This window comes from Daktulosphaira vitifoliae, unplaced genomic scaffold (genome assembly GCF_025091365.1).
Source record: "Daktulosphaira vitifoliae isolate Bord-2020 unplaced genomic scaffold, ASM2509136v1 Scaffold_1, whole genome shotgun sequence".
Lineage (NCBI taxonomy): Eukaryota > Metazoa > Arthropoda > Insecta > Hemiptera > Phylloxeridae > Daktulosphaira > Daktulosphaira vitifoliae.
This window is the reverse complement of record NW_026099572.1, coordinates 30,795,472-30,819,922: the sequence shown is the minus strand read 5'-3', so window position 1 is coordinate 30,819,922 and position 24,451 is coordinate 30,795,472. Positions and strand designations below refer to the sequence as shown.

General features: G+C 28.0%; 2 protein-coding genes across 7 annotated transcripts in view; both read left to right on the top strand.

Annotated features, from left to right (window-relative positions):
• LOC126893894 (fibrillin-2-like) overlaps nucleotides 1-18,299 on the top strand; it is a 47,943-nt gene extending 29,644 nt beyond the window's left edge. The window contains exons 30-53 of one of the 6 annotated variants that reach the window (XR_007701284.1): nucleotides 35-249; nucleotides 313-451; nucleotides 525-638; nucleotides 733-891; nucleotides 953-1,147; nucleotides 2,707-2,835; nucleotides 2,897-3,145; nucleotides 3,244-3,389; nucleotides 8,148-8,256; nucleotides 8,332-8,496; nucleotides 8,672-8,779; nucleotides 8,847-9,139; nucleotides 9,252-9,384; nucleotides 9,537-9,782; nucleotides 9,978-10,187; nucleotides 11,431-11,556; nucleotides 11,727-11,966; nucleotides 12,455-12,663; nucleotides 13,215-13,436; nucleotides 13,532-13,687; nucleotides 13,848-14,003; nucleotides 14,094-14,183; nucleotides 17,215-17,311; nucleotides 17,383-17,530. Coding sequence is in view for 4 of the 6 variants with exons in the window: in XM_050664437.1 (XP_050520394.1) it covers nucleotides 35-249; nucleotides 313-451; nucleotides 525-638; nucleotides 733-891; nucleotides 953-1,147; nucleotides 2,707-2,835; nucleotides 2,897-3,145; nucleotides 3,244-3,389; nucleotides 8,148-8,256; nucleotides 8,332-8,496; nucleotides 8,672-8,779; nucleotides 8,847-9,139; nucleotides 9,252-9,384; nucleotides 9,537-9,782; nucleotides 9,978-10,187; nucleotides 11,431-11,556; nucleotides 11,727-11,966; nucleotides 12,455-12,663; nucleotides 13,215-13,436; nucleotides 13,532-13,687; nucleotides 13,848-14,003; nucleotides 14,094-14,183; nucleotides 17,198-17,311; nucleotides 17,383-17,604 (4,145 nt within the window). In the remaining 2 variants the exon portion in view is untranslated. Of the gene's footprint in view, nucleotides 1-34; nucleotides 250-312; nucleotides 452-524; nucleotides 639-732; nucleotides 892-952; nucleotides 1,148-2,706; nucleotides 2,836-2,896; nucleotides 3,146-3,243; nucleotides 3,390-8,147; nucleotides 8,257-8,331; nucleotides 8,497-8,671; nucleotides 8,780-8,846; nucleotides 9,140-9,251; nucleotides 9,385-9,536; nucleotides 9,783-9,977; nucleotides 10,188-11,430; nucleotides 11,557-11,726; nucleotides 11,967-12,454; nucleotides 12,664-13,214; nucleotides 13,437-13,531; nucleotides 13,688-13,847; nucleotides 14,004-14,093; nucleotides 14,184-17,197; nucleotides 17,312-17,382 lie in introns of all 6 variants that reach the window. The other 5 variants (XR_007701285.1, XM_050664436.1, XM_050664437.1 and 2 more) reach the window with 5 other exon arrangements.
• Nucleotides 18,300-19,203: 904 nt separating this feature from the next.
• Nucleotides 19,204-23,984, top strand: LOC126893901 (uncharacterized). The gene is made up of 2 exons (XM_050664451.1): nucleotides 19,204-20,126; nucleotides 22,946-23,984. The coding sequence occupies exons 1-2, from the start codon at nucleotides 19,261-19,263 to the stop codon at nucleotides 23,793-23,795; spliced, it is 1,716 nt and encodes a 571-aa protein (XP_050520408.1). The 5' UTR covers nucleotides 19,204-19,260; the 3' UTR covers nucleotides 23,796-23,984.
• The last annotated feature ends 467 nt before the right edge of the window (nucleotides 23,985-24,451 follow it).

Sequence of the window (24,451 nt, the reverse complement as noted above, 5' to 3'; positions counted from 1 at the left end):
TAGTGATATAGTACTTTATACATCTTTTAATTAGACAAAAGAGAAGGAAGGTGCTATATGGAAGTAGAAGATAGAGGTGGTCGAAGACGCTGTCACCACGAAATGGGTTCTTCTGTGACAAAAGCTACTTGTTGTTGCTCTGTTGGTAAAGCATGGGGAGCAAAGTGTGAATTGTGCCCTAGTTTTGATAGTGAGGAATATAAAACTCTTTGTCCAGGAGGAACAGGATATAGACCTAATCCTTCTACAGTAATTAAAATTTTGTACAACTATCAAATATAATCTAGTATTTTTAAAGTAAAAATTTTTTAGGTAATTATAGAAGACGTAAATGAATGTGAAGAACACCACAATTTATGCAAAAATGGTCACTGCACCAATACATTTGGTAGTTACATGTGTCTGTGTAATGAAGGCTACCGTTTAGATAATACCAGTACAATTTGTTATGGTAATGTAAGAAATATGATTAAGCTTATCAAATTGGTAATATTTTCTTAATTTTGTTGATAACTAATATGTAGATATAAATGAATGTGAAGAAAAGCTAAGTATTTGTGATGTTGGACAATGTATAAATGAAATCGGTACATATCATTGTGTTTGTCCTGACGGATTCATGCTTTTATCAAATGGAAGTTAGTCGTTTTAGTTGTTTAATATAATATTTATAATAATGGATATTAGTCATTAAATAGGCTCAAGTATTAGATTAAAATTTCATTTTTATAGAGGAATGTGTAGACATGCGAAAAGAAAACTGTTTCTTAAATTATACAAGTGACCAATGTACGGCTCCCATGACAAATATTCAAACCAGAATGATCTGTTGTTGTTCTATGGGACAAGCTTGGGGCTCGCCTTGTCAACCATGTCCAGGACCTAGTACAAGTTAGTGTTTTTAATAATACAATTTAATTAAGTAATTCATTATAAATATTTTTAATTAAAGAGGAATATGTATTATTATGTGGAACAAGACCTGGCTTAATAATAAATCCAATGACCAATCAATCAGAAGAAATAGACGAATGTGCTCTTATGTCTAATATGTGCATTCATGGCGTTTGTATAAATACACCAGGGAGTTTTCACTGTTCCTGTAATAGTGGATATGTGTATGATGTAAATTCTCATCAATGCATAGGTAAATAATCAAATTTTTTAAATATTTTTTATTGTAGATATATTATTATGATTAGGGCCTAGAAGTATATAAATTTTGTTTGAGCCTCATTGAAGGGTTCCAAATTTATGAATTTTTGTGGTAGAAATGTAATACATTTTTACCAACACTACTATATATATTATAGTAGCGTTGAAATAATTTTAGTTTTAGGAAGAATAAAACCCCCTAATTTCCTCTGATGGATATTGGGGAAAAGTATCTAAATTGTTATTGAGTAGGAGTCAATGTAGCAAGGTGCAGAGGCGGGCGGCGATCCGGACAGATTCAGCGTACCGAACGGTGTCCGGAGTGACGGCGGGTATCCTATCGTCACAGCCGCCCATCGTCCTGCTCGCCGAGGAACGCGCCGCCAGGCATAAGTTCCGCCGAGAACCCGGCCGGCTTCTCGAACCCGAAGACCGGCTGGTTCTCAGGTGGATAACCATGCTTGGGTGGTGGACTCGCCTCTTGGAGGAAACGATGAAAGGCGAGTGGACCAGGTCCCTCATAGGCTGGACAGGTGGGTGTACCGGACTCACGGTGAGATGACTTATCGTTTTACCAAGTGATATTCGGCCACGGCTACTTTAACGAGTACTTGCATCGTATTCGCAAAGCAGCCAAGCTGACGTGCGACCACTATTCGGAACGCCAGTGAAAGGTTGACAGCGCTCTGCACATCCTCTTACGGTGCGCGGCGTGGGTCCAGGTGTGGAACTCTTTGGAGTCCCCCGATTAGGGTCCATGGTGGACCTGATGTTGGTTAGCCGGGAAGCGTGGTTGCTCGTCCAGGCGTTCGCTAAATCTGTCTTGAAAAAAAAGGAGGAAGCGGAACGCCTGAGATAGAGGCAGCCACGTCGCCCGGCACAAGAGGACCTAAGGCGCTGGTTTAGGCCGGTGCCTTAGGTTCTCGTTTTTGTGTTTTGTGAGTTATTTTGCCAATCCTCCCTAATAATTCCCACTCTAGGATCCAGCTAATGGGAGGGGGTCACACCACGTTGCGAATCAGGCCAAAATTAATCAAGAGCTGATTCACAACGTGATGGTGTGAATTATTAAGGCGGCGTGGGCCGCCCTGAAGTAATGCCTAACAGCAATTACAGGGCGGTCCACAATAAGCCGGTCGTGTTAAAAAAAAAAAAAGAAGGAGTCCATGTGGCGTAGGCTTTATTAAGTTATATATATTAGGATGTTATTCAGTCTTAAATCGGATGATGAATGGTAAGTACGGAGCACTTAAAGTTTTATCCGTATGTAAAATGTATTAGTTATATTGTAAAAATATAGTCCACGTTATTAACTAAAAAAGGGTGTTCTAGTTTAATTTAAAATATCGATAACTACCGACCCTCAAACTATAACCTCGATAATAACACATCACTAAATGTTCAAGTTAATTAAAAAATTTTTGTACACGTTGATGATGTGTTTGGAATAACTTAACAAAATTTATATAAGTATATAATTCCAGGTCCTAGTTATGGCTTTACTAAAGAAAATTTGTTGTCTCAAAAGATATTTTATAATTATTATTATAGACGATAATGAATGTTTACGGATACCTCCACCATGTCGTGGCATTGCTCAATGCGTAAATGTTCCTGGAACTTTTGAATGTCATTGTCCAGAAGGATACAAACTTGGACCAACAGCGAGAGAATGCATTGGTAAGCATATACTTGTATTTGATTCCTTTAAAAATAATAATTTTTTTTTTACTATAAAAAGATATTGACGAATGTTACGAACGTGATGGAATTTGTCAAAATGGAGAATGTTCAAATTTAGACGGAAGTTTTCAATGTAGTTGTCATAATGGCTATGGTTTGACAACTAATCACGATTCTTGTATAGATGTAGATGAATGCAAAAGACATCCTAATGTCTGTAATAACGGTACCTGTTTGAATACTATTGGCTCATTCAAATGTAATTGTTTCGAAGGATTCAAATTAAGTCGTAATAATGATTGCATCGGTAATTTAATTTCAAACTGCAGATAAAATTAATATTAACCATATTATAAAAGAATAATCTAAAGTTTCCATTTTAATACCAATATTAATTAATTTTAGATATAGATGAATGTAGAATGATGCCATTTTTATGTCGAAACGGTCGCTGCCGAAATACAATCGGCAGATTTAGTTGTGAATGTACATCAGGATATATTTTATCTCTAGATGGACAACATTGTAGAGATATTGACGAGTGTACAGAAGTAATAATCATGAAAATTTTTAATAAAAAAAAACACAAATTTATCAAAAATATTAATAATAAAATTAATTATGAATCATTAAAGATAAGACAATTATTTTCTTGAAAACTAATGAAAATCTTTAATATAAGTGAAAGGAAATGTTGTTTGATTCAAAAAACTTTACAATAATAAGCAGTGGAATACATATGTTTTCACTCCATCAAGGATAAATAATATAAACTTAAATGTCTTTAACGGGAACGCCTATTTTTAGTTTCAAAATGTGATAGAAAAAAATGTCGAAATATTTTGTTTCTATAAATTTTTTATCCGATCAAATGTTTGTGTTGTAAAATGTTTTTTAAATTTTGATTTAAATATACATTTTTTCATTATTTTAGTTTTTATAACACCTGAGGTAAAATTCGCTAAACTTAAACAACAAATAATAGAAGAATGATTCATAGAATAAAAAAGTTATAAGAATAAAATTGTTCGATATTTTTTTCGCATTATAAAACTAAAGATAGGGATTCTCATTAAATAAAATAAAAGTTCAATTATTTTATCCTTGAAAGGATAACAATAACTCTATAATAATTTATTGTAGAGTTTTTTTTTGTTTTAATTAAACAATGTTTTTCTTTAGAAAAATTTAATATTTTTTATCGTTTCCAAGAATATGAGTTTTCTATGTTTAATGAAACAGCTATAAACAGTTGTTTCAGATCTGATAACACTTATAACTTTTGATTTAATTACTATTTTGTAGGAATTTTTAAAAAAATAATTATTGCCTTCTTACTACGTAGTTGTATTAATAGTTATTAGAGTTGTCAGTTAGGTATAAGATATTCTGTATATACAATAATTTAATATCATATACTTAAAAATACATTATATAAAATCAGGGGCATCATTTCATTTGTTTTTTTTTGGGTGTGCGAGATTTCAAGTAGGCCATTTTAAAATTTCATCAGGCCATATAAAAACATATATACCTACTTAAGTAAATTATTCTTCTTTAAGTAGAAGTAAGACAGAGTATATAGAGTGCGAGTTTGTTAAAGGAGAATACGAGGTAGATGAAAAGAGGTGATCAGTGACAATAGGCAAGGGCGTGATAAGAGAGGTGGAAAACTAAAGCCTGACATTATTATTTTGAATCTTTTCTAGTCAAATATTACATAAAAATACATCGTTAACTAGATTTTCAAACTTATACACTGCAAATTAAATTAATTAAAGCCAACCTTTGGTAATCCGACACCCCCGCGGTCCCGTAGTGTCAGACTATCGAATTACTTTTAACTACTTATAATTATTTTTTTAAATATACAATATCGAATAAATGGAAAAGATTAGAATAGAAATTATAACAACACGAAAGAGATGATTTCTTACATAAAAATAACAATTTTTTTTTACTTTGTATGGGATATAGAGAACATAGAAGACAAGGTGTCTTGACAAATTTTTTTAAACTTATATTAGATATAGGGTCAGATTTTCAAATAATTTTTATAAAATGAAAGGAAAGTATCTGAGGTATTTACATAAAAAAAATTTTGTTTTACTGATTTTAAAAATTCTAAATTTTTTAAATAATATTAAATTTTAATATAATAGAATATATGTATGATAGCACTTGTACCAGGGTAAAAGCGTAGGAAGAGTATCAGAAGGTATTTGGGTAAGAGTAGGAGTGCACCAAGGTTCTACTTTAAGCCCTTATTTATTCTATATGGTGATGGATGAAATTACTAGAGAAATACAAGAAGAGGTGCAATGGTGCATGTTTTTTGCTGACGATATAGTGCTAATAGCAGAAAATAGGAAGAAAATTAATCAAAGGCTAGAGGTGTGGAGATCAGCTATTGAAGAAAAGGGTTTAAGATTAAGTAAAAGTAAGACAGAGTATATGGAGTACGAGTTTGATAAAGTAGAACACGAGGTAGGTGAAATGAGGAGATCAGTGACGATAGGCAAGGGCGTGATAGGAGAGGTGGAAAGTATTTAGGATCTGTTGTGAAAAAGAGCGGTGGTATTTACGAGGATATAGACATAGGAAAATGCGAGTGGTTCAAGCGGAGAGATGCGTCTGGTTTTTTATGCAATAAAAGAATTCCAATGAGGCTGAAAGTTAAATCCTACAAGACTGAAGTCTGAAGTGAGACCAGCTATGATGTATGGTTCAGAGTGTTGGGCGGTTGATAAGAAAGTAGAGCAGAGAATGAGTGTAGCAGAGATGAGAATGCTTAGATGGATGAGTGGAGTGACTAGAAAAGATAGGATAAAGAAATAGCATATAGTAGGTGTAGCGTCAATCGTGGATAAGATGAGAGAAAATAGACTTAGATGGTTTGGTCGGTTATGAGGAGAGAAGAATCGGAAGCTGTAAGAACAGTTATAGAAATGAATGTTGAATGAAGACCAAAAAAGAGATGGAGGGATGCTATTGAATGCGATATGAGTGTAGATAATTTGGAAGATTGTGTTCTTATGTAGTTGGGATTAAGGTGAGGAAGAAGAAGAAGTAGAAGAAGAAGATTTATATTGAATGTTAGTTAGATTTATGTGACTTTTATAAAAATTGTTGGACTCATTACTATGACAAACCCTTATAAATAAAATTTGAACACAAAAATAACATGCTTCTTAACTACTGCAGCCATTTGCATAAAGAAGATAGGTCATCGTAACAATATATTTTTTATTTTTTAATTTATAGTACATATTTCCGGGACTTTTGCAAAAGTTAAGTTGTGTTTTGTGAAGAAGTTTCTATTTTGAATCATTTCTTGTGGGCAGATATAGGGTTTGATTTTCAAAAAGATTTTTTCAAATATAAGGAATTACTTAAGGTTAAAATATAAAAAAATTTAATTTGTTGATATTCATTTTTCAATAAGTTAATACAATTTTTAGGAAAAAAAAGTAAAGAAATTTACTGATTTTAAAAATCGTAATTTTTTGGGGGATCTCCATCATTTACGGGGAACGAGCGCTTTGAAGAAGGAATTTTTTTTTAATTTTTAGAGGTAATGTATTCAACTAGATATGATTTGTTATCTTTTACCGTATCGTTGAGATAAATCATTTTTGAAAAACTTATAGCAGTTTTAAGTATTTTTTAAAATTTTTTGAAAATTAGCGTTTTTTAAATTTGTAATTTTTTTGAAGATTTCCCCTATTTACCGGGAACGAGTAAAATTTATTCAATTTTTGAGGGTAATTTCTTCAATTAAATACAATTTGTAATCTTTTGACATATTATTCATCAAAATCGGTCCAGCGAGCGCTGCGATTGAGCGTTCACAGACACAAATAAAAAAAAATAAAAAAAAAAACACATCATAGTAAAATTAATACCTTCTCAGCTTCGCATTGAAGCTAATATATATATATATATAATTAGTTGTTCTATATTTAAATGTATTTTCTAATGGTAACTGGTTGTGCTAGAAGCATCGACGTATTTATATGTATACAATGTTCAGGGTAGAAATCATAAAAAAGTATATTTTAGAAAAAGTGAAAGGTTACAAATATCATAAAAAAAGAATGAATTAGTCACAACGGAAAATTTGGAACTTTCGTGGCGCATTAAAAAATACAAAAAGAAAGGGTCGCCAACCTACTGGGCGAGACAATGTATTGTTGGACCATCGTAGGATTTAAAAAAGAATATTGTATAATGAAAGCAATTTAAGCTAAAATTAAAATAAAAAACCCAGCACAGTGGGGTCGTGGCATAGTTGGGTCAAGTATAGATAATATCTGACAGTGATTAAAATCACTATCATAAAAACGCTTCGATGCAAATCTGTATAGTGTTTAATTTTAAAAAATTGGTGGATTATTCCAAAAGCTACAAGATCTGCTATTTTTTTATTAATATCCTAAATGAAAAAGGAATTATTAAAAAATTTTTTCTCATAAAAAAATTGTGTTGATCCATACACTTTTCAATAAGTTATAGCATTATAAAGTTAAAAATATAAATAATAAAATCGAGAATTTTAACACAAAAATAGCTAGTTAATTTTTTGTGAATAAAATGTCATTTTGAATGACAATTTACCAGCCTTTACCAGCCCCCTGTGGGCTGGTAAAGGGTTAAATTTATAAAAAAATAATTATATTGATTTGTTCATTTTTGAAAAAGTTATGGCAGTTTTAAGTAAAAAAAATTGAAATAATTTCGAAAATTAGCGATTTTTAAATTTGTAATTTTTTTGGAGCTTTCCCTCATTTACGGGGAACGAGGGAAATTTTTTCAATTTTTGAGGGTAACGTCTTCGACTAGATACGATTTGTGATCTTATGGCGTATCATTGAAAGAAATCGTTTCGGTGAGAGCTGAGAAAAAGTGGTAAAAGGCACAAAAAAAAAAAATAAATAAATAAACACATCACGTTAAAATTAATACCTTCTCAGCTTCGCATCGAAGCTAAAAATATTACGAACATGAATATTAATATCAACATCTTACGTCCGGTACGAATATTAATAGTTCAGTATGATATATTTATTGTTTACTTAATTAATTGTTATCAGAATATTTATTTATTGAACCATGATAATACAATGTTTTTAAAATTTGTATTAATGTATAAAAAATTGGTGCATTATTAATGCAGGCCAATTGGGATTGTTTTTAAAGTAAGGGATGCGGCTGCACACTTTGACCCTCCCCAAATGACGCCCCTGCATTACATATTATAAAAAAAAAATATCTCAAATTAAGGGAGTTTTTTAATATTTAATATTTAGATATCTGGTACTTGTACTTCACCAGGAAGATGTCAAAATCTCATGGGTTCATTTTTGTGTTCATGTCCTCTAGGATACCGATTATCAGCAGCTAAAAATTCATGTCTTGGTAAGCATGCAAATTTAAAAGTTAATTATAATTCAATCACTTAGTATCTAATACATTTTTTAAAACTTTTTTTAGATGTGAATGAATGTAAAGAACTTCCTGGAATATGTGATGGGGGGACATGTATCAATTCAGACGGCGGAGTAATATGCGATTGTCCTGATGGTTTCGTACTCAGCTCATCTGGAATGAAATGTATTGATACTAGACAAGACTACTGTTACGATTCGTTTTTAACAGGTTAACACTATTTTTTGAATACTGCTAGCTTTTTTGCATATTTCATAGGATAAAAACCAATTCTATTAAAAAAAAAAAAGAATTGGTTCTATTCTTATTGGATGTTGTTTTGTTATAGAGTTGTTTGAGTTTCTTATTACGGTTTTTAACTAATTACTCGTTTCAAAATATATAGGTAATTGTTTGGCCCCAAGAAGACAGAAAATTACTGAAAAGGAGTGCTGCTGTTCAGCAGGTTCTGGTTGGGGTAAACTTTGTAAAGCTTGTCCTCAATCAGGAAGTGGTAAATTCAATTTTCTGCAGTATAATATATAATAAACTCAACAGTACACGTTGTTTGATTCTTTTAGACGCTTTTGTTAAACTTTGCCCCGAAGGTATTGGACGAGGTGATAAAGGTGAAGATTTAAACGAGTGTGATTTTATGAACAATCCATGCGATGGTGGAGAATGTATAAATACTGATGGATCATATCGCTGTGAATGTCCTGTAGGGTACATTTTAGATTCTACTGGAAAACAATGCGTAGATGAAAATGAGTGTAAAATAAATGTTAACATATGCGGGAATGGAACATGTACAAATCTTCAAGGAGGCTTTGAATGCATATGTGCAGATGGGTTTGCTCCTGGTCCTACTCAAGTAAGTTATTGAAATAAACAATAGATTATAATAATTATACACAGTATTAATTTATTATAATTCACTATTTTCTAATTGTACTTTATTCTAAAATAAAATGCTTTATTGTAAGGTTTGTGAAGACATAAATGAATGTTTAGAAATGGCTAATCAATGCGCTTTTCGTTGTCACAATGTACCTGGATCATTTAGATGTATTTGTCCATACGGTTATGCTTTAGCTCCTGATGGTAGACATTGTCAAGGTATCAAATAATTTTAAAAATTTCCTATTTTTTTTTAGCGTAATGTATTTTAATATTTAATATATAAGTATACTAATGTTTAATTTTTTATACTAGTATTTCTTTGCAAATCGACTTTAACAGTAATAAAATCATAAAATATTTTTTTACAGATGTGGACGAGTGTGTCACTCCAGCAAATAATTGTAAATTTGCTTGTAAGAATCTTATAGGATCATTTTCATGTATTTGCCCTGAAGGCTATAAACAATCTAGTAGTGATGAATGTAAAGATATTAATGAATGCAAAGAAAATCCAAATATATGCCAAAATGGATTTTGTTTAAATGTACCAGGTTCTTACAAATGTGATTGTTTTGATGGTTTCAAAAGTAGTTATGATGGAAAACAATGCGTAGGTAAGTAAATATAAAAATAGAAATGCAGTAAATTTACTTAAATTAAGTGATTATTCTTATATCAAATGTTAAAAATATTTCTTGTACAAATTTGTTGAGAACTTTTAACTTTACCGAATTATTAAACTCAATGAATATTGTTTGAAAATTTTGACAATATTCTAAACAATAAGTTAAAAGTTTTTTTTTATTTAGACTCTAGAGTTGGTTTATGTTACAAACAATTAATAAATGGTAAATGTAGCCAAGGGGAATTGAATATTTCTTATAAAACTGTAACAAAAGCTGATTGTTGTTGTTCTATGGCTGCGGCTTGGGGTCCCCAGTGTCAATTATGCCCTTCACCATCATCAGAACTCTTTCGAAAACTTTGTTTGGAATCAGGTTATACTATAGATGGCCAAGGTAATGTATATATATTCGTATAACGTTATTAACACACATTAGAAATACAAAATAAATTATAAAATTAATTGTGGTATGAACAAATAATAATAATAATAGATAAATAATAATTGAATAAAAGGATTTAACATTTAGATAATACTAGTACAATACAATAATCTAGGTGGGTAACGTAGGTCGTTGAATATGGTGGTAATATATTAATATCTAATTCTTCAAACCATTTACACATAATGTGGTGCGCCTTAATCCCTATCGATGTAACATGAGTCCAGAGTGTCCATGTCCTGTTCTGAGTCTATTTAGGGCTATCCATTGTTTTTTGGGGAGATTAAATCCGGGGGGTTGCAACATAAGTTGTTCTTATGGGTGATCTTTCTTCTATTGTGCTCTTTCTAATTCGTGATTTATATAGGGGTTTTCTTCTAGATTCTTATCTATAACAGCTTTGGTGATGTCAATAATGCGGTTTGTAAAGTTTTCTGACTGGATGTCTATAATAAGAATCTTCCATTTTGTGATTGGGTCGATGCGCTGTATAAGTTTCCAGGCCTTTTTACTTGAATTCTTAAGCGACCATAATTGATTAATTCAGGTTTTATTCATCTGATGTTATCTTCCCAATTAGCTTTTTGGAAGTTCCATCGGGGTTGTTGTATCGATTTGGTAATAGATATTTGAATTCCAGTACAAGCAATGACAGGTATATGCTGGCTACGTGGAAAGTCGTTAAGAACTTTTAAGTTTGTATAAAGTGGTTGTCTATATACATCTCTAGTCACAAAACAGAGGTTCGGGTTGTAGTATCTCTGCCATTTTCCGGACCTAAAAGTGCCATTAGCATCAAATAGTAGGAATACGTCCTCTCTATTCAGTCATACGAGAATTAACTCACCATTGAGATTGTTATTATTGCAACCCCAAAGGTAATGATGGCTATATAAATATCCTATAATTACAGTAGGATGATGGACAGAAGGTAATGTTGAGTTAGACCATTTTACTCCAAGTGGTTTGTATACATTAATAATATTAATTTCCTAAACTTTTATTTTTTTAAGTGAAACGTAAGGTAATGCTTACGTAATTAAAATAGATATTGGTCAAGACATAGAATTAGTTATGTTAAAGTTAACTACGGTTACTTTGATTTGATTAGCGAAAGAAGTTAATTAGAATATGAGTTATTTTCATTATTATCAACTTCTTTCTGATGACTATAATAATTTTATTTATTTTTTAGATATAAATGAATGTGAAATATTGCCAGATTTATGCAGAAATGGCAAATGTGTAAATACGTTGGGCTCATATCGATGTATTTGCAATAAAGCCTATAAAGTTGATTATACTGGAACGCATTGTAATGGTACGTTTTTTATTTATAAAATTAACAAGTATTTGATTAAATATTTAGTTTGAAATAAGTTATATAAAAATGACCCATGTGTATTCGATAAATAAAAACATCAAATGTACTTTTGCAGTTCTTGATTTTGATCGCAAGTTTATGATATAACTATTTATTTTTACTAATAGATGTAAATGAGTGTCTTCTTAATCCAACACCTTGTGAAATGTCTTGCCAAAATTTTGATGGGGGTTATTCTTGTGGATGTACAAATGGATTCATATTAAATCCAGATAATAGCACTTGTCGGGATTTAGACGAATGTTCAACGGGACAACATATTTGTCAACAATTATGCATTAATACTTATGGATCATATAAATGTGGATGTAATCCTGGATATCGACAGTCTGGTGATAACTGTTTAGGTACATTTAATATGATACTATTTAATAAAATTTTCATTTTTCATGGTTTATTTATAAAAGTTAAAATTAATACGATAAAAATAGAGCTTAAATTTATATATAGTGTGCTGATATCCAACAATATTATTAATTTATTCTATATAACAGCTATATTTTACTATTAATCAGTAGACAGCATTTAATATATGTATTATGTTGACTTATCCACCTTATGTTAAGACTGAATAAGTAAAAGTTGTAATATAAAATATAACATCCTAAGTGAATGTAATAAATGCAAACAACCAAATAACATTTTTCCAAATAAATTATTAAATACTTAAATAATATTTAATTTTATTGAATAATGAAGTTTAATATTTATAATATATTATTTATATAAATGCAGTAAAAAAGTATTTATATTATATTATATAAAAATAATATTTTTGTTAATATTATTTTAGGTGTTTCTTAATTATTTAAATTAATATAAATTTTACTATTAGATATCAATGAATGTCATCAAGATCGAAGTATTTGTGTACCCCCAGGAAGTTGTGTAAATACGTTGGGAAGCTATCGATGTACATGTCCAAAACCTTACAAATTAGATCCTACTAATAATCGTTGTATTGATCCTAAGCATAGTAAAAACAATCAGACAGATTGTATCGGTCTAGATTGTGATACTTTTATTGGTTGTCCAAATCGCCTGGTAAAATTATTTAAATACGAAGTATTTGAAAATAGTAGTATTTTTTTATTTTCAAAGATATCATTTTACTTGGAAATTCTCATGGAGGGTGATATATGTGATAGAATTACTCCATGATAAAAATAAATTAGTGGTTTTTATAGAAAAGATGTATTTGGTAAGGTAGGAAAAATGTCTTACACTTATCCTTTGCAAGATAAAACCTTGCGTATGCCTCTGATCTTTTATATTATTTTACTTTTAAGACAAATGATTATAATTGTTATTTAAGTATAATAAATAATAAAAAGTATAACCTTAAGCAAATAATATCTAAGTATGCTAATTTAATATGTCAAAACAATAATTTAAATAATTATATAGAAAACAAATGCAGTTCAAGATTTAAACAACTTTATTTGATGCTTAAATAGATCAAATTACTCCTATGACTTTAGTTATAATAGAACAGTAAAAACAAAGAACAATATAGTATAAATATATCTTTGTTCATCGTATTTTAATTTTGATAATACTTATTAATATTATTTATTTTCTAAAATTTTGTTAAGAATATGCAAAACGGAACGTCTAATCAAAATTGTGGATGTCCTCAAGGTTTTCAAAAACTGAGTAATCGTGGCGAATGCATTGATATTAATGAATGTTTAGAGTCGCCATGTGATTTAAGTTTGAATTGTATAAATACCATTGGAAGTTACCAATGCGTATGCTTTAATGGCCAAGTTATTGATCCTACGTTTCAGGGCTGTGGAAATAGACCTCTTTTTCAAGTAAAACATTTAAGAATTATATTTTTTTATATTTTATAATGACCCTTACATAATAATTTTAATTATTTATTTAAACAATTTATCTATATTTTTAGCATGGGGGAAAAATTGGTCAAAATGAATTAATTATTGGTACAGGTGGTAATAATTATAATGGTTGTTACGGCAGTCCATGTGCTTATGGTTGCACGCCAATGGGACAAAATGCATTTTTATGTGGATGCCCAGCAGGATATCAGCGTATTGGCCAGGTAAGAGATCATGAAAGTAATATTTAAATAACTAAAAAATTGTATTTATTTGTAATATACATACAATTAAAATACATTTTTTTCGCTTTTCAATCAGATTGTTGGTTTAACACCAGCCAAAATTAGTCTAACTTAATAATTAATGAACAAATTTTTAAAGGGTCATTGTTTATCAACCGCCAATCCGCATACCAGTAATTCATTTGTAGGCCCTCCAGATTTAGGTGAAATACCCACATTTCCAATAGAACCCGAATTGATCCACAAAAGTTCTGGAGGTAAAGTTATATCCACTGAAGGATGTTTCTCTTGCAAGGTATTTTTTTAATGTATTTTAAAAAATTATAAATAATTTTCTGACATTTATGTTATAGCGTAGATTTAATTCATTTTTATTGTTATATAGATCAATGGAGAAGGTAGATTTCGTCATAAAAGAACTGTTAACATGACAGTCGATAGTAACAATTGGAAAATTGATTCAAAAAACAATAGAGTAGGTTATTTAGTCAGATATTGATAAGTTTTTATTTAAATAAATGAACATAATTAATTATAATCAATGAATGTTCAAATGATTTGACTCATCTAGAAATTGTCACGTTTACCTTTGTAAATTTGGTTTGACAATTCTTAGAGAAACAATTAATAATAACTTTAAAAAAACTAAGTCGATCAGGAAGATATGACAAATGCAATGACTTTTGGTCCAATAATCGTTTTGCTATAATTTTTTTTTCTAAACTATTTTTGTATGTTCAGACTACTTTAAACGCATATTTTTTATTATCTAAAATTTATTAACCCTTCTCTGATAAACATTTTTTATGGGACAATAACAAATTAAGAATAATTATTTATTGTGTTACAAACATTATTATACATAACCACTCTGTGTACTTAAAAGTTGTTGCAATAATTTTGATATAATAATTTTTTCGTTGGTTAATTTGTCATATCATCGTGACTCAACTTTACGTTACAATAAGAGTTAATTATTTCTTAAATTAATTAGTACACTCATTTTTATATTAAGTTTTAATAAATGTAATATAGTTAAATATACTCATATAAAGGTGTACCTTTTTCTCATATTTAAAGATTATATTTTTTAGCATTTTTTAGTTACATATATTTCTTGATTTATCAATTATTAAGTACATATTTGATTCATCTTATACCTTAAAGCATGGATGTGTTTGAAAAATTTGTGTGTGGGAGCTAATTCATAATTTTGGATAATAGACCAAGTAGGACACTTCATTACCAAATTGTTTTATTTTCTCCTCTCCCTAAAAAGTGTAACTCATCTATGCGGGCTACACATGTTTCTATAGGAGTTGAAGCCCTAACAGCCATGGGGGCAAAAGTTAGCTTATCTAAACCAAAGATAAATTAATGATAGGTGACTGACTTATTAAACAAACAATGAATAACGTATATAATAATAATATAAAACAAATTTAATAACCGACAAAGACATATAAATGTGTTACAACGTCAACTATGAAGACACTCTAGTAACCGAAAGATGCAGTTCATAACTATTGTGCACTTCCTTAACAGTAATACCAGTTAAGGTCGTGTTCGCGGCGATGGAAACCGAAACGTTGACAATAATTAGAATATTAATTCTTGTTGCGATATCTCACAGACTAAACAACTAGCTTATAAAACAGAAAACTATATTATTAAGAAAATAATTAATCTATATTAACTTTTTGACAACGACTTCAGAAGTCTTAATTTTTCAGATGACAATTTTATACCTAAGTGGTAAGAGAAAATGTCTAATAATAAAAATAGCCATACTCATGCCTCACCACCAGTTTATATTTTTACATTGTCCATAAGTTGTTATACAATTTATGATGATCTTATGTTATCGACCAGTCCTTTTCTTCATTTGATAACTTTAGCTTCGATGCGAAACTGAGAATGAATTAATTTTATTATAATGTGTTTTTTTTAAATTTTTTTAAAATTTTTTTAATTTTTATTTTTTTTAAGGTATCAATTTTACCATGATGTGTTTTTTTTTTTTTATGTCTGTTACCACTTATTCTAAGCTCTCAGTGAACTGATTTCTATCAACGATACGTCAAAACATCACAAATCATACCTAGTTCACAATTTTTTTTTTAAGTATTCTCTTAGTTATCTTTTATATACGTTTGCCATAAAAGTAATAAATACTTTACAATTTTTTAGTAAAAATTACAATACTAAATTATTAAATAACAATTTTATACTATATTTAATTGCTATAATATATAATTATTCATATAGTATACTTCTGAATATAAAAACTACTAATTAGGGTATAATTAAGAAAATAGGAGTTGGTGTTACTTTTTTAATTATCCACCAATTTCTTAAAATTAAACACTATCTACAGATCTTGCATCGTTGTGTTTCTTATGAAAGTGATTTCAATCACTGTCAGATATCATCTATACTTGACCCAACTATGTCACGTCCCCACCGTGCTGAGTATTTTTACATTGAAACTTTAAATATTTTCCTTTCATTTGATATCATTTTTTTTTTTTTAATCTATTTTTGACTTTACTTTTAAAATGTTCCGGAAATACTGCGTCATTAAAACATATACCAAATGAAAGCTTATGTTACATTATAAAATAAAAAAAAAATTGTCCCGAAAACTTATTTACTACGTGCAAATAGCTGCTGTAGTTTAAAAAATGCTATTTTTGTGTTAAAATTTTCGATTTTCATTTATAAAATTTCAAATTTGAATTGCTATAACTTTTTGAATAATGTATAGATCAACACAAATTTTTGTTTTATTAAGTTAAAGGTATAAAGACTAATAAGATGATGATTATGATTTTTATAAGGTATTAGGAATGCACCAAAAAATGCTTGACAATTGATTTTTTGAAAAATTTATGTAACTAAAAAGTTAAAACACTTTTTACGAAATTCTATTTATTTTTAAAGTAATTGAGCGTGTCTCGATAAAAGAATACCTTCTATATCTCAACTATATTAAGATTACTTAAATATATTTCCTATAATTTCCCAAGTATAGTATCATTTTGGAATTCCTTTCTATTGGTTAAATAGATTCGTTATATTAATTAAATGAACTTATATTTATTCTAACAATTGATTTTATTTACTCCATACCTTATATTTAATAAATATATATTAAAGTACTCCTTATTTGATCAACTTTAAAAAATCGAATGAGAGAATCCCACATTTTGTTTTATGTAGTAAATAAAAATGTTTTGTAAAAATTGAGTATTCTAGGTCAACTCTTTCACTATTCAAGGTGTAAAAATATAATATTTTTACACCTTTTTGTCATTTTTCAACCCCTTTGAGGCACGTGTAAGAGTTGACCTAGAATACTCAAATTTTACAAAATATTTTTATTTACTACATAAAACAAAATGTGGGGTTCTCTCATTCGAATTTTTAAAGTTGATCAAATAAGAACTACCCTAATATAATATATATATATATATATATATATATTAGATAAAATATAAATTCAGACATCATCAAGACAATGGAATACATAAAACTATTAAGATAAAATTATCAAATGCAAAACGAAAAACACAGATACTGAAATTGTTATCATCATTAAAAGTAATAATAATAATATAAAGTTATGATATCATATTTGTACATATAATTAAATTATTTTTTAATGATTGCAGCAGTACAATTATAACTATTTTGTCGTTCCCACGGATCGAAATGAAGTACTTTTTAAGATAAAAAAAGACACTAATAATAATTGGGTGTTGAATTTCAGAAGAGCTCCAAATAAGCCAGGAAATTATCATATAAGTATTGACGGGCAACAAAATTCTGTTAATAATATTACAAAACAATATCTACCAATTTTGCACATTAAACTCATCGTAACAGATAACTAAAAATTAATACATTTTATATACTATTTGTAATTTACCATACTTGAGTATTATAAATATAGAGCTATTTATTAAAATTTAGTAAAAATATCAAGATAATATGATGTTAATTACTTAATATCTAATGAATTAAAGTATTTTATTACTTAGGGAAACTTAGAAAAAACTTATTTTTCCAAAGTAGTATACAGATTTTAATTAGCCTCAAGCTTATAACACACCACTAAAAAATGTATGATTGTAAAACGGCATCATTTTATAAAATTTGTTTTTTATACAAATTAATATTAAAAGTTTTAATACTAAAATGACAATTACTGTCGATTACTTGAATATTTATATAGCAATGAAAATATTAGTCTATTCTTGAATTCCAAATTTAAAATAGTGTGTTGCGAACTTGTTCAATAAATAAGTATTTAATCAATTGTTGAGTAAATATATTAGATATTACATGTATCAAAATATGTTACATCACATACACATAAGTATAATTGTAGCCATTTGTTTAGAAACAACTAAAAATACACATTTTTTTTTATAGATAACAAAAATAAATTTATGTGAGGTAATATAATAAAATAGTAATTAATTGGGGGCATTAACAGTAGCTCAATTTTTAAACAAAGTAATTTTCTTTAAGCGATGACAATTTTTAAATATTTTATTCATTTATTATTTTTTTTTTACTTGGATATTACTACCCACATTTAAATAAATAAAATTATACAAAGATTTTATAATTAACTGATCAAATAAATGCTTTAATGACGTTAAATTATTTTATTGTTCAATAGGATATATTAAATCATATTTAATGGTCTGGTTATAAATATTACACAAGTGTTATCTTTTTAATTTGTTTTAATAATATAAAATAAAATTAATTTAATTCAAATATCCATAGATTATATTTCATTACAAAGTACGAAATATTTTTAATTAAAATATAGATTTAAATAATAACGTTTGAATCATACAGTGTGATTCATTTATCATAATCCACTTAATTATTCGAAGAAAATAAAAACTATAATGAGAAAAAATGTAATAATTTATTTATTTTTAGCATCATTCCTTATAAATTAAAAGAGCAACGACGTTATTTTATTTAATAGCAACATAAATATATATAAATTCTGTAAAAAATTTTCTTAATTAAGAAAATTACAGATAGGTAAAAACTTTTGACCAAAATTTAGAATGTAATGACTATTTTAAAATATAGACTTAGGGTTAAGGTGTAAGTATGATTATTTATATCATTGGATATTTTTAAACCATATTTCCCATACCACTCAATTTTAAAAATGTCAATAACTTCCGAAGTGTTAGTCAAAAAGTTGTTATTTATCAGTCATTTTCCTAACTAGATTATTACCTATTTTAAGCTAATTGCATATTGTCATTAAAAGAAAAAAGTTTACATTTTTTTAAGGATGATTCTAAGAAATAATTAATAACTGATAAAAGAATAAATTACTTGAAAAATAAAAACATCTATACATTAGTTTTAAAAAGTGTTAAAAAAAGATTTATATTGTTTATACAAATTTTATTACTAATAAGTCAATGATATAATATTGAATTCATTTGCATTAGTTCATTTTAATATCTATAAGTTTTAAATAAGAAATTTTATATTCGTAGAATTTTTAAATGGCATTTTGTATCTTGATTTTAATATCAATTTTCTTTATGGTGATGAAACCAATTGAAGGAGTAAATTTTAAAAATCATCATGAGGATTATAAAAATTACATAAAATATGTGGTGCATTACATTCAATCAAATATTAAATTGAATGAAATACAAAATTTAGAATTAGTACAAGATTCAAACAATATTATTAGAATAAAAGAAGCTTGCAATATATACAAGTCTATGCAATTCTTCAAAAGTGTATATTCTTATATCATAAGTATACTCAATTTCAAATATACTGAAATACTGAAAAAATTCCTCGATGACATAGACATTATCCTCCATAAATGTAAGCAATTTCAAGATAAAAATTTATCAGAAAATTTTATTAGTTGTGTCACATTACTAGTAGAAGAAGTGAAAAATTCGAAGATTATGTTTGAAAATCTTTACAACGCTATGAAGTTTTTAAGCTACATAGATGTACGATATTTATTTAGAGGATCCATTGTGACAAATGTAATAATTGATGAAATTGATTTTTTTCTACAGTATGTCTTACAAAAAATATCAGAGACCAAAAATTTAGATCTCAATAGCTTACCAAATCTTAAAGACTGTGAAACGGATTTTAAGAATTTAAATGAATTCTATACAGAAGCATTAGGAAAAGTAAACAATCTCTTTCAAAATAGTAATATCATCATCACCTATACAAAAACTGATTGGACGACAATTCAAATTAAGGAATTCTCTAATGAAAATGACTCTTACTTAGTCTATTTAATATGTAGTAAACTTAATTTATTTTACAATCAAACCATAGAAATTTGGTATAAAAATATTGGCTTTGAACAATTTTTAAATCCAAATATACCCGAGTAAGTATTTCTAAATTTAATATAATTTTAAAATTTTATATTTAAATATAAAAATTCTAGTACAGTTATGACAGAGCATAGTGGGAACGCGGCATAATAGGGAATAGTTTAGTTGATATCTGGCATTGATTTACATCACTATTATAAAAAACTTTTCGATGCAAAATTGTTGAATTTTACAATAATTTGTATTTTAGCTTTGATGCGAAGCTGAGAAGGTATTGGTTTTACTATGATGTGTTTTTTTTTTTGTGTCTGTTACCACTTTTTCTCAGCTCTCACCGAACGGATTTCTTTCAACGTTACGTCAAAAGATCATAAATCGTATCTAGTCGAAGACATTACCCTTAAAAATTGAAAAAATTTCCCTCGTTTCCCGTAAATGGGGGAAACCTCCAAAAAAATTACAAATTTAAAAATCGCTAATTTTCGAAATTTTTTCAATTTTTTTTACTAAAAACTGCCGTAACTTTTTTAAAAAAAACATATCAATATAATTTTTTTTTTTATAGATGCTTGATGTCTTCACTTAACATTTGGTATATTATTTTTATAAATTTAACCCTTTATCTGCCCACAGGGGGAGATTAAAAATGACAACTTTTTCAACATAAATTTTGAAAGTGTTCCGGAAATACTGACACTTATATATATATATATATATTAAATTAAAGCTAATATGAAAATGGCTACCGAATGTTATTTTTGTGTGAAAATTCTCAATTTTTTATTTTACATTTTTAACTTTTTAATACTATAACTTATTGAAAAGTGTATGGATCAACACAACTTTTTTATGAGAAATAATTTTTTTTAATAATCCCTTTTTAATTTAAGATATTAATAAGAAAATAGTAGATCATGTAGCTTTTGGAATAATCCACAAATTTTTAAAAATTAATCACTATCTAAAGATTTGCATCGAAGCGTTTTTTTTTTATAGGGATTTTAATCACTGTCAGATATTATTATACTTGATCCAACTAGGCCACGTCACCACTGTGCCGCGGCTCCCCTGTGCTGGGTTTTTATTTAATTTACTGTATGGTTAAAAACCCAATTTAAATAAAATGATAACTAGATCGAGTGTAATTTGATGTAATTAGATATTAAATTTCGTAAACATCAATAAATGATGTACTAAAAAAGTATAAAACTAAAATAATAACACAAAAATGCTAAAAAATAATACTTAAGTTATAAGCAAAATATTAGAAATCAAATGTTTAATATAGCAAAATGAATCATATGCATTAATTTTACAATAATATTTATTGAATTACAAGAACGCATTAAACAGTTTGTAGCAGCATTAAACACATAATCTGATAGCTGATTTGATATATAAAAAGTTCTTTTTGCTTCGATGTAAATCTGAGAAGGTATTAATTTTACTGAGATGTTTCTTTTTTTCTTATTTTTTTTTTGTCTGTTACCACTTTTTCTTAACTCTCACCGATTTCTTTCAACAATACGTCAAAATATCAAAAATTGTATTTAGTCGAAAATATTACCCTCAAATTTGAAAAATTCTCCTTCATTCCCTATAATTAGGAGAAATCTCCAAAAATACTCAGGCCGATCTTCAGACGTTTGTATATGACCAGGTCCAAATAAGTCATGGAGTATTTAAACAGGATCTCCACCCCAGAACAGCGAGCCGTGGAGGAGTGTATTTGATTCTGCTCATGAACAGAACCATTTAGTTCTTGTATTGGGCGAGGCTAAGTCCACTCCTCTTCTGTTGGACCCAGACAGTGACTACGCTTAGCACGTAGTTCGCACGAGATCCAGCCTCCTCGGTCGAGGCGCCTTCCACCACCACCATCGTGTCGTCCGTATAGTAGACTTGTCACCCTTTTTCAAAAACACCAACCTGACTATGTTCCCCGTCATGGGAAATTCACCCTTCAAAAGGCACTTCTCGCACTTCGAAACTTTGTCTCCAAGGATCCTCATTTACAGGCGAGCCAGCCACACAGACGTGGGACGACGACAAAACCCAACGCAAATTAACACAACTTCTATCTCTAGAACCAAATGTATCTAGCAGTTTAAGTGCGTTAAAAATTATAATATTGTTGGTTTTTGATTGGTAATTTGAAATTTTAGAATGTTCTCTCTAGTACTGTCTTACTATAATGAATGTATGATAGCTGATAATAATTATATGTAATAAAGGTAGTAATATCAAACACATGACCTTCATGCTATAGTGGTATCACACCATCGATTTGTCAAATTGTTTAACACTTTCCCGTGAAATTCAAATACTATTTAGGTTCCATTAATTTCTATTCATTTTAAATAGAAGAATTTAATATTAAATTGTTCTTAAAGAGTTTTATAAAAGCGTATTAATGGTACACCTGACTATAATATAAAACCTTAATTATAAACTCGATAATAAGCGCCAAATTGCTTAATCCACTATTTATCCATAATTTCTTAAAAAAATAGCTTTAATTTTTCCTTTTCAATTTAATTAATTCCTCAATAATCTTCAGAATATCCAATTCATTGATTAAAAATTTAAATATCAGTGATATTTTTTTTAAAATATATTATAATAATAATTACTTAATAACTATCAGCAAAAATAAAAAATAGTATATAAAATTTGTATAACATATTTAATAGTCCTCTATCGCCTAGTTTCATACGCTGTCTGAACATATTTTGATAGAGACAGTAAAAATATATATGCTATCACTACAGTATCTACAATGTTCTACTATTATTGTGCCCCTGCAGCTTGATAGCATTTACGTTTAAACCGTCAATGTATTTACGTAATATAATATTTTTTGTTAATTTAGACTTATACCTCCAATAATCAATCAAAATGATGCAGTAGAAGCTCTCAATATTCTTCTTCAGGAAACTGGCTGGAAATCAATGAATCACATAACAATAATTTACAATAATAAACACTTCAGCGTAGATTATATAATAAAAGACACCATTAATAACATCAATTTTCAAATAAAAAAGGAGCATGTAATTCAATTATTAAGATGTAGGTATACAGAAGTAATAAAAAACTACAATGTACTGATATCTGCTATAATGGTTCTATGCAATGCAGAATCGAAGCCTTTGAACTACAATTGTTTGATTAAATTTTTTAATGTATTCAACAAATCTAAATTAATGCTTAAAGGATTGTATACAGCTTTAATTACTTTAAATAAATCATCAATATGGACTGTTAATTTCAGCTCTCAATCAAGTTTACATAAAATATTAGAATGGGTTTCAGGTTTTCTCTGTTTATTAAAGAACAATGAGTTTTCTCAAGTTAATTTGAAAAACAATGAAATTGAAAACATCAAAATAGTTGAAAAACTTCTCAATAGTATTCAATGTTTTCGTGTAAAATTAAATGATGAATTGCATAGTGATATGATTCACATAAAAACACGTTGTTTAATAAAAGTACCTTTTTATGATAAATTTAAAAAAATTAGAGATTTCATGAAGTCAGCAAATATGTTAAAAAATACATGTCCTCAATCAATAAATCAAAGTTACCTTAATGCATGTAATTATTTTGAAAATTTTTGTGAAAATGTTTACCAATCTTGTTATGAAATACTGGGTTTTAGAAAAGTGGATTGTGACAACAAAAGTTTAGACGACAAACTTATTCCATTTATTGTGAATTAGATGGATTATTTATTTACTTAGTTTTTAACTATAAAGTAATGAATAGTCATCATAAACTCAAAAATTAGATTTAATACTACTACTATAAATAAAATGAATTCTGAAGTTATTATTTTGCTTTACTTATAATTCTAGTTTTTTTTTTTTGTAAATTTAATTTTTTTATTACTCTTTGACTGGACATTAGCAACAACATTAATGATGTTTTACTATGTTAAAAAAATATATTATTAAGCTAATAACATTTAGAAGCATTATTGGTTCTTATATTTTATAATATTCAAATTAGCTATCTAAAATATACTTTATTTGTAATTTTTAACGAAAAAAAATACATTAGCTTGTTAAAAGGCTTAAAAACGGTAACTCTATACTAATAGTATTTATGACTTCAATGAAATAACTCAATTAGTCATCGATGGAATGTCTAGACCATAAATTGGTATCTTAAAAAAAGTAAATACATTCTGATGACGAAAATTTGTTAGCCTCATAAACATAATGTTGTATACTTTCACCTCTACTAATCATCCGAAAATTAATAGAAAATGTTGTATATGACAAAATAGATCTGTACTTAGTGTGTTTTTAATTTACCCTTTTTCAAGAGCTAATTAAAAAAATAAAATTTCAATTTTCAAAAAAAAAATTATTTT

What these genes read in the sequence shown, in the direction of transcription:
- LOC126893901 (XM_050664451.1), top strand. Translation starts at nt 19,261, where the DNA reads ATGGCATTTTGTATCTTGATTTTAATATCAATTTTCTTTATGGTGATG. An exon ending in TTAAATCCAAATATACCCGA is followed by an intron (nt 20,127 to 22,945) that starts GTAAGTATTTCT and finishes TTGTTAATTTAG; the next exon opens with ACTTATACCTCCAATAATCA.